This window comes from Alexandromys fortis, unplaced genomic scaffold (genome assembly GCF_014885135.2).
Source record: "Alexandromys fortis isolate MF-2015 unplaced genomic scaffold, M_Fortis_MF-2015_v1.1 scaffold_24, whole genome shotgun sequence".
Taxonomy (NCBI): Eukaryota; Metazoa; Chordata; class Mammalia; order Rodentia; family Cricetidae; genus Alexandromys; species Alexandromys fortis.
Window position 1 is genome coordinate 15,965,631 of NW_026067906.1, and position 10,040 is coordinate 15,975,670.

Consider the following 10,040-nt stretch of genomic DNA (forward strand, 5'->3'; position numbering starts at 1 on the left):
CCAGCTTCAGAGGCTCACATGTCCACGAGCTGCTTCCTTGAAGGATGCCACCTCTCACTAGGCACTGAGTCTTAATAAAGTCTCAGAAGTAGGGAGCATTTTTGTCTGCAGCTGGTTTGCCTAGTTCCAATAGTGACGGGATCATACTTTCCCCAAAGGTCACAAACACTCCCTGGCATTCAGCTCACTCTCTCTCGGTTGTCATGGTCTGGCTTTTTGAGACCGTTCAGGAAGGTGGGGTTGCCTCATTGGCTCTGCACGTTCATCAGTTCTACCTCCTCGGGACATTCTGAAAGGAAGGATGTGGAAAAGTCCTCCAAGGCCAGGTCATGCTGGTCCAAGTATAAGAGACAGATAGAGATGGGGAGCTCTAAGCTAATCTGGTGGGTGCACCCTCCCAGTCCTGGTGGTAGTTCTGGTTTGACTGCCCCGGGGTGGGAGGCTCAACTATCATGGAAGAGGCTGGGAGAAATGATGCAGAGGCCTTGGAGTGACCTGAGGTGACTGCTTGGAGGTGACAAAGAGCTGCTGGCTTGGAGTGGCAGGCTAAGGTGGAGAGTCAAGTGCCAGGTCCTGGTCCAGCACCGTCGAAGCCAGAGATCATGGCAAATCAAAGAACTTCAATTGGCTTCTTAAACTTGGCCTATTTTTGCGATTCGCTCAATTCTTCATTTCCTATTGCATACATACAGCACATTTATCCATTCATCAGCGGATTAATGCTTGGTAGTTCCCGCTTTGCTGCTATTATGAATTATGCTTTTAGCTGTTATTATTGATGTGGTATACACTTTCCTACATTTTTACTTTCAACATCCTTGTGCTGTTAGTTTGTTTTGTTTGTTTTTAATGTGTTACTCCTAAAACCAGAACATATTTGCTTTTGGCATTTCTGGATTAACAATCCCTGTCTTTTAATTAGGGCAAATGGTCCATTTACATTTAATATATGTTCTTACACACACACACACACACACGTGTGCGTTAGTTAAATAACCATTTAAAAATTTTGTTCTACAAACTTACATTTCTTTTTCTCTCATTTCAATTATCTGTTATATATTACCTCTCTCTCTCTCTCTCTCTCTCTCTCTCTCTCTCTCTCTCTCTCTCTCTGTGTGTGTGTGTGTGTGTGTGTGTGTGTGTGTGTGTGTGTGTGATGGTACATTGACTCTTGGGATTTGTTTATGTTAAGCAGGCAGCAAGCACTGAGTTACACAGCAGCCCATAAATCTTTTTTCTATACAGACTTGAACACTTGGATGGAATCTGGGCTGAGACAGAGACAGAGAAGGAACATTTCTATCAAGTTCACAGATGGTGCTGATGCTGCTGGAGTATTGACCACACTTTGGAAAACAGCAGTTTAGAAGATGAAACAGACTGCCCATGAGGAGACTGGTGAAGAGGTATTTAAAAACTGAAGTAAAAGAGAACCATGTCTGGGGCTGGTGAGACAACTCAGCACTTGAGAGAGCCTCCTGTTTCCCCAGTCCAGGTGCCCCAATGCACTAATGAGAAGAACTCAGACCTTCTTTGCATGTCATTTGGTAACAGATACCTTTGTAGCAACCTAATGTGGGCTGGAATCTGCAAACATAGAAACTAATTGGAATTCATTTACTGACAAAATAGTAATAAGGCAACAAATGTAATGATTTGCAATTACAACACAGGTTTTTATTTAAAAAAAAAAGAATTAAAGAGGGTACTACTACAAATCAAAATTACAGTCTTTTGCACACTGGTTTATGTCCTAGAGAACAGCTAAAGCACAGCAGGAGAAGAGGGTAGAAACATATGTAACAAGAAACACCATTCTGTTCAGTGTTTTCCTGTGAGTAATTATGTTAATTGTAATATAAATGTGCTGTTGATCTAGGAACTCAGCCGATTATGCAGTTCTACTAAAGGCTGGAAAATTTAAAACCCAGGGGAAACAAAACTTGACATCTTCATTCATGAATGAGAGCAAAAAACATTTTAAATAAATAAAATGTGTCAAGATCTCACAAAAAGTTTTACAGCTTCGAGGTGTTTGTGACAAAAAAAAAAGGTCATTTTCCTCAAATTGCAAATAAAATTTAACATCACAAATCTCCTGAATTTTAGTTTCTGGTTATTTTTTTAATATATGATTTTAGGAGAACCTTATAAATAGAGATTTTTTTCATAAATGGTATCCACAAGTGGAGATTAGAGATTGAGCGTGGAAAACAATTTCCGACACACAGATTAGTGTGTGGCGGTGCGCGACTTTGATTCCAATTTAATTCACGTGGCGGAGGTTGGAGGAGCTCTGATTTGAAACCACTTTGGTCTACACAGCAAGTTCTGGGTCAGCCAGAGTTATATGGTGAAACTTTGTCTCAAAATAAGAAGATAGCAATTAATATATTCTTTCATTTGAGACAATGTCTTATCATGGCAGCCCTGCTGGCCTCAAACCTGTCATCCTCCTGCCTCAGCTTCAGGACCCTCAGTGCTCGAATCACAGGTGCTTCACCATCATGTCTAGTGTATTCTGGAGTACCCAACTGTATTAGTCACCTGCTCAAAAACATCCCTTGGTTGCTGAGACACAAGCTTAGCGACCAAACAAACAAACACAACAACAACAAACCAATACATACATTTACCATCATTAAGAGTCTCGATTTGGGGTGCAGAAATGGCTCAGTTAAGAGCATTGGCTGCTGTTCCAGAGGACCTGGGTTCAGTTCCCAAAACACACACAGTGGCTCACAACTATCTGTTACTCCAGTTCCAGAGGATCTGATGGTCTCTTCTAGCTAACAGGCACCAGGCAAGCGTTCAGGCACTCAGACAGACTTACAGGAAAAGCATCTATACACATAAAATAATATTTTTTTAAAAAATGATTCTGGACACTGGAAGGTCTATGGGGGTAATATCTACACTCTAGCCAAGCTTTATTCCTTTCTGGATTTGGGGGAGGATCCATTCTCTGCCTTTTCCTTTGTCTTGGAAGTCATCTGTATTCAGAAGTTCATGGCACAGCTAGAGTCAAAGCTACCAGCCAGGGCCAGTTGTGTGTTTATCAAACAACATTATTCTGACTTCTCTCCTATGTTCCACTCTGAAAGACCCTAGCAGTTACACCAGGACTACATACAGACTTCAAGATTATCTCCCATTAAAAAAAACTAAAGTATGATTGTTTTATGTATATGGGTGTCTTGCCTGTATATGGGTGTCTGTCTGGTGTACAGACAGACCAGAAGAGGGTGTCGAATCCCCTAGAATAGAGTTGAGATAATTGTGAGTTGCCATGTGGGTGCTAGGAATCGAACCCAGGTCCTCCGGAAGAGCAGTCAACACTCTCAACTAATGAACCATTTTTCCAGTGCCTAATCTCCCAGTTTTAACACGAACCAATTCTCTCTATTAATTCCCCCTGCTGGCTAACCAAGAGACACACAGATCATTAAGGCCGAGGAGGTGAGCCTCCACGGGACTCAGCCACCGCTTCCCAGTGACCACCAAGCCCTTCCTCAAGTCAAGGCCACCAGCCTATCAGCCACAAGTTCCCTTTCCACCTTCCCCCTAGCAGTCAACTGCAGACCCCAGCACACACACTGCTCCCAGAGCCTAAAGCTTTGCTGGTGGCATTTTTCTTTTCACCCACGACCATCTTTTCACTCCTCTTTCAACTGTCTCCTTCTCCATGAAGCTTTCTACATAGCGTCCCCTCCAAATGTCCCTAACATCTATCTGTGCCTCCCTACAGAACTTGGCATTTGGCCTTTTTTGATGGTTACCTATGTTCTATATGGCTTTCTACTAGGCCAGTGGTTCTCAACCTGTGGGTCATGACCCCTCTGGGGTCAAATATTGGCTATTTGCACTATGATTTAAATAACATATTTACATAATGTGGCAAAAGTATGGCTGGGAGTCACCACAACATGATGAACTGTCTTAAAGAGTCGCAGCGTTAGGAAGATTGAGAACCACTGTGTTAGGCCATAGTCCTGGGGGCAGAAGCTCACAGCTTCACTTTCATTTGTGGACCTGTTAGGCACATGCGAAATGGAACCCTTGATTCTCACCCATATCCACCTATCTAAATCCTCCTTTGGCCACAATAGATTTTAAGAAACCAGAAGATCAATTCAATCTATCTATCTATCTATCTATCTATCTATCTATCTATCTATCATCTATCTATCTCTTATCCTATCCTATCTATCTCTCCTATCTCTCCCTATCTCTTGATGTATCTATCATCTATCTGTATATAATTACATATAATTAATATATTATTTAACAATAACATCAAAGAAAATAACATCCAAAGAAAGCTACTTCTTTGTGAACAGATAAAGACTGGAGATGTATAGTGACATTTTGTTTATGATCTAACAAATACTACAAAATCTGCAGACTGAAAAGAGAACACGTTCCTGTCTCATCCCGCCTTATATTCCTCTCCAGTGCTGGGATTCAAGGGGTGCACCACCACTACCAGGCCTCTCTGGCTAACTAGTGTGGCTGCTGGGCCTAAAGGTGTGTGCCACCACTGCCTGGCCTGGATGGCTGACTAGTGTGGCTAGCTTTGCACTCTGATCTTCAGGCAAGCTTTATCTGCTAGATGGTAAACAAAATACGGCTGTAGAGATGTTGGCGCTAATTCCACTTCTCTTGTCTTATGCAGCTCTGGTCTAATGGATTTCCCCTTGGAGTACATCAATCTGAACATACAGGTCAAAGCTCAGGGATTTCCCTAAGTGTCACGGTGGTGTCCCTCCATGTGTGGGAACAGGGCACATGAGCGTGGGTCTGAAGGTCCTTTGCTAAGGTGACAAGCAGCCATCATGCCTTGATCTCTCTTCTACCTTCCTTGATACTCTTCAAGACAAATCCTGTCTCCATCCCTGTTGAGGTTTTCTACCCTCTTTAATTTCAAAATATTGGTTTCTTAAAAACAAACTTTGTCTTTGCTTTGAGGTTTTTTTTTTTTTTTTTTTTTTTTTTTTTTTTTTTTTTTTGTTATTATCAAAGGAAGCGGGACCTACAAAACAAAAACAGGAGAGTCGGTCTCTAACCACCCCCTTCTCAATACCACACAGCAGAGGCGGTCCCAAATTCATCTTTCCTTTGCCATCCAAAGCAGGTAACTGCAAAACCAACACAGTTTGCAACTTTCACACTTGATTTCACTTAAACTAATCAATTTAAAATGAGCTTTGCACCCTAATTTTAAATGATTCCCTTCCTTCGCTTCTGCATTTCTCTAGTCTGGTTTAATGCCACTTTCTCTATTCAGTGGCATCCACATCTTTTTATCTTGAAAACACGAACATTAATCACAGTGCTTTGCTTGCTGAGCAGATGAATGTATTTCCCAAGACACTGGTTTTCATCTCTTGCTTGGGTAATAGTAGAATTACTTGCACAACTTTGAAAACTACAATACTCTGGCCCCATACAAGATCAAATCAAAGTGCCAGAAAACCGAACCTAAGCACAAGAATTTATTTTTCAAGTTCCCAAGCAGTCAGTCCCACGGGGCAGCCATTGTTGAGGACCAGAGAGCGTGGCGCACACCTGTGAGTCACCAAGAGCCAGCGCAATGTTGGGAGCAGCAGCAAGAAGCAGCTAACTCCGAAACACAAGACCATGCTATGGTTAATCCAGACAACGGGTCACATCCCTAATCAAATCCTTAGCTGACTTGAACACTACGTGACTAGACACAGCGATTCCCTCGCAAAATAAGGATGAAAATACAAATAAATGGGTCAGGACTTAGGGATACTTTAAAGAAACAGTTAACGGAAGGGCAGCATTCTCCCCAGAGGTCCACAGCTCAACAAGGTATGTATTTGTAACATCTGTCCCCTCCCCGTCCTTTGCTGTGCTGTTAGGAAACTCCAGGAAAAAGAGGTTGCTCTATTATCTGAGAAGGGATTTCCTAAGAGTTTCCTGTGATGGCTGGATTTGGAGAGAACGTGAGAAGTCGGTGAGGCATGAAAGGAATAGATTGGAAAACTAAAAGTAAGGTAGGTAGGATAAAGCTCTGTGTAGCCAATGGGACCAGGCAACGAGGACTATCTACTCGCAAGGACACCATAGAAACTAACTCTTATTATGCACCTGACTCTACCATGATATTTTGGGTACACTGAATTTTTCCATTACCCAATGCTTACAGAAATTTCCAAATTGAACACTTAATTGACAAAAAAGTGATGTTTGTTCTATAAATACTACAATACATCATAATTTGGACAACGGTGCATACCTGGCAGAGGAAACCTTGCCTAAATTGATGGAGAGGTCATTCATCACTTTCTGGACCATAACGTATTGTCATTTTTCCCAGTTCTGACCATTTTGTGGACAGTCTAGCTTAAGATTTTGTTTGGTACCTCTTCAAAGCAACTACTGCCAAGTTCTTAACTGGCACTGAGGGGGAAAATGAGATTATTTACAAGTGGAGAGACAACAGAGAACTTTAGTAGTACATAAAACTTCGTGGTTGCTTCCAAGTGATTTAAGAATCAATGTCCTAATGATTCCAATTCATTTCTGTTGCCAGATCCTGCCTGGAAATTGTGGACTTGTTTTTTGTGGTCAATTCTAATTTGTCTATGCCCAAATTAGTTATTAACCATCTACTAGCATATATATGCCCATGTATAACTCCTTATTGATTAAAGCACTATCTCAAGAATAATTTAGCAGTGTTTCAACAACTATGCCCACTCCTGCATGACAAACTAGGGTATCTTCCAGATCAGTAAACAACTACTTAACACCTTTCTTAGATGTCTTTTTATTTAATTCTGATTTTTTAAAAACCTTCCAAATCCAAGAGAGTTCTTTTTCGATTACTAAGCACTAAGCAGATTAACTCACATCTGTCTTTGAGACCCTACCACTTGTTCAAGGGCTTGGACATTTGATTCTGTGTTAGAAATGTCTACTTCTATATTTACTGTGTGCCTGTATTATGATCTTTTTTTTTTAAAAAAAGCAAACGAATCTTCATACATTACCAGGAGACTTCCAATGAGGAGTCAATCATATTTTTTAAGAGTAATTACTTCTGACTTTCCAAATTAATGAGTTACTCTGGAGTTTCTCTGCACAGCTACGGTGAGCTCGTTTAAAACCCTAATTCAGATTAATTTATTTTGTCACGTTCAACAGAACGCGCTCCTGTGTGTACAGGATTCCTTCCCTTTGGAATGGTTTCCTGCTCGGTCTTCAAGCATAGCCCTCACAAAGTAAAAAGAGCCAGCAACTTAAATAAACAGACACACCTTTAGTTGGTGGCAGAAAAGACCGAAGGCATCAAAGAACCCTCCTGCAGAAGCAGACGCGCTGCAAAGCTCAATTAGTTCACGGGCTGAGGGCAGTGCTTTTTATAAGTGCTTTTTTTCCCCCTGGGAACTTTTCTGAGTCTCCCTCTCTGCTCTCCAGAAGCTCACAAGTCCTAACCAGGTTTTATCTATTTTTTTCCTCTTTTTTTTTTTTTTTTTTTGCTTGTGACAACAAAAGAAGTTGTCAGGAAAGGGCTGTGCTTGGTATATTTCACCGAGAAGCTTTCTATTTTCAGTAAGTTTTACTGTTCTCCAACTGCTCCTGGTCATCTCCACTTGGAAGTGGTTGGGACCCACCCCCACCAAACAAACCGGACCTAATCAGAATTTCTCACTGGATTCCTGTTGATCCCCCTCCTCTACCTTCCCCTCCGCCAAATAGCCCATCTTTAGACCTCATGTTAAAAACCTCTGTTTAGAACTCAAAGGCAAACGGCAAAGAATATTCCAGGAGCGAAGAGACCCCTCCCTTCAAGCTCTCAAAGGTCACGTCATTGGGAGTTCTTGAGGCCAGATGAAGCTCAGGCGCCGGTTGACCTTACACTGGAGTAGCTGGGTCCCCTCTAACCCGTGGCTATGTTAGAGAAAAAGTTAACTTTCTTTACCCCTCGAGTTTAGGTAAACCTGTCCAGCGGGTGCTGCACCTGGCCTTGGAGGGAGCTCAAAAACCTAAGAACAGCTAGTGTTTGTAGAGAGACTCTGGATACCATCGCCCCGAGGGCAAACACACCCCGAGGACTGGAGCCCTGCAGCTCCACAGATGTGTGCACGCACCTAGAGTCTCCTATGTTCTTCTAGCAAGGACAGTACACTCCGGATCTTCCCCTGGGGTCTTTCCCCAATGCTGGCCTCGAACCTGCATCGTTAGGCGGGAGCTCCCGCGTCCTTACCTTGGGGTTGGTCAGGAGCTGGTGCTGGTCGCTGTGTAGCAGCGCCCTGGAGTTGGACTCGGAGTTGTTCACGTATACCTGGACGCAGGGGTACTGCGAGGTGCCCCTGCAGTCGGTGCCACAGGTGAAGGTGCACTCGAACAGCTCGCCGATCTGCTGCACCGACAGCACCGTGCAGTTGGCCGCCGTGGCTTGCAGATCCTGCAAGGCGGGACTGAGCCAGCAGAAGCCGAAGATGAAGAGCGACACGACGCCGGAGATGATGAGGAACAAGCCGAGCCGGATGCTCTTGTCTTCGGCTTCCGTGTACTCGTAAGCCACCCTGAGCTTCGCCATCGCCCCCCACTCTCCACGGCTGGCGCGCTCCCCGCCCCCTCCCGCCCCCGGCGCGGAGCTCAACTGCCTCGGGCGGGAGGAGCCGCCGCCGCCACCGCCGCCGCCGCCGCCGCGCGACAGCAGGGGAGTGGGCGGCGAGGGGGCGCGCGCGAGAACAAAGGGGCCGAGGCCGGCGACGCCCCCGGCGGCGGCGCTGCCCGCGGCCCGGCTCCCGGGTGCCACGGCCGCCTTAGATCGTCCGGCACCCCGGGGCTCCCCGAGCCGGCCCCCGCCCCCGCGCGCTCCGCGTCCCGCGCCCGTTCCCAGGCGCTCGCCCCTCGCCTGCCATCGCCTCGGCCGCTCGCCCGCCGCCCCGACGCAGGGAGCGGCTGGGCTGCCGAGCCCCGGCTCCGCCGTGCGGGAGGCTGCTCCTCCCCGCCCTGGGCGCCGCCGCCCCGCCCCGCCCCGCGCCGCGCCCCGCAGCTCTCCCGTGGGCGAGCACCCCCGGGCCGCCGCGAGCTGCTCTCGGAGATCCTCGCCAGATGCAACCTGGAGAGATGGCAGAGAGGGCCGCGGCGAACACTTAGCATCAACAGAGCGCAGCCGGGGAGAAAAGTTAAAAGAAGAAAGAAAAAAAAAATTTTTTTTAAAGTGGGGGTAGGGTGGCGAGAGCATGCAAGGCGGGAACCCGGGTTGTGCAGCCGCAGAGAGCTGCTAGGAGGCAGGCGCACCGGGAAAGCGAGCTTAGGTGGCAGCGAGGGACAGAGGACACCGGCGCGGAGGCAAGGCGATGCCCACGGGCGAGCGGCGGGAGCTGGGGGTCCCTGAGGATGCCACGCTATCGCCGGGCCTGTCAGGCGGAGTTTGCAAGACAACTCAGGCGGGCTGGATCGGACGCTCAAACCTCTGTAGACTTCGCTGGGAAACTAGGTCTCAGGCAGCGGGAAGGACCCCTAGGGGTCAGACGCAAACAGGTAGCAGAGACCTGCAACCTGGGACTTGATGCCTCTTCCCCTGGCTTTTCAGATGTAGGGAGCAGAGTCTGTTGGCCTCTTTAGGAATCTTGCCACTGTTAGCCCGCGCAGGGATTTGCAGGTGAGCTTTTTTCTAGAGCACTGTGCAAGGCGACCGCGGCTTGCACGTACTTTAGAACTGGTCCAGTTTCTAGAGTTCTGCTACTTACTTCGTCTTTGCTGCTTCCATATCCACCCAGCCTCTATTCTAACTTTACTTTGTAAGTTAAAACTACTTTTTATCTAAAATGTGTTTTTTATCATAAAATCAAACTTGAGAACCATTTCAAGCTACGTTTGGAAGAATAAATAAAAAAATACATAAATCTCTTCGTCTTGGTTTGCCAAGTCCCAGATGAATGAGCTCATGTTTCTGGTGAATACCAAATGCAGAAACATGGAAATATTAAGCCCACTTTCCCAGACATCAAATTCTTAGCTGCTGGTTCTGTCTGAGTATCTTCCGATAG

General features: G+C 45.8%; 1 protein-coding gene across 1 annotated transcript in view; it reads right to left on the bottom strand.

The window, feature by feature from the left end:
• Positions 1 to 9,343, bottom strand: part of Kcnmb4 (potassium calcium-activated channel subfamily M regulatory beta subunit 4) — a 51,503-nt gene extending 42,160 nt beyond the window's left edge. The window contains exon 1 of the mRNA XM_050135602.1: positions 8,243 to 9,343. Within this exon, the coding sequence (XP_049991559.1) occupies positions 8,243 to 9,232 (990 nt within the window). The 5' untranslated portion in view covers positions 9,233 to 9,343. The remainder of the gene's footprint in view (positions 1 to 8,242) is intronic.
• Positions 9,344 to 10,040: the final 697 nt, after the last annotated feature.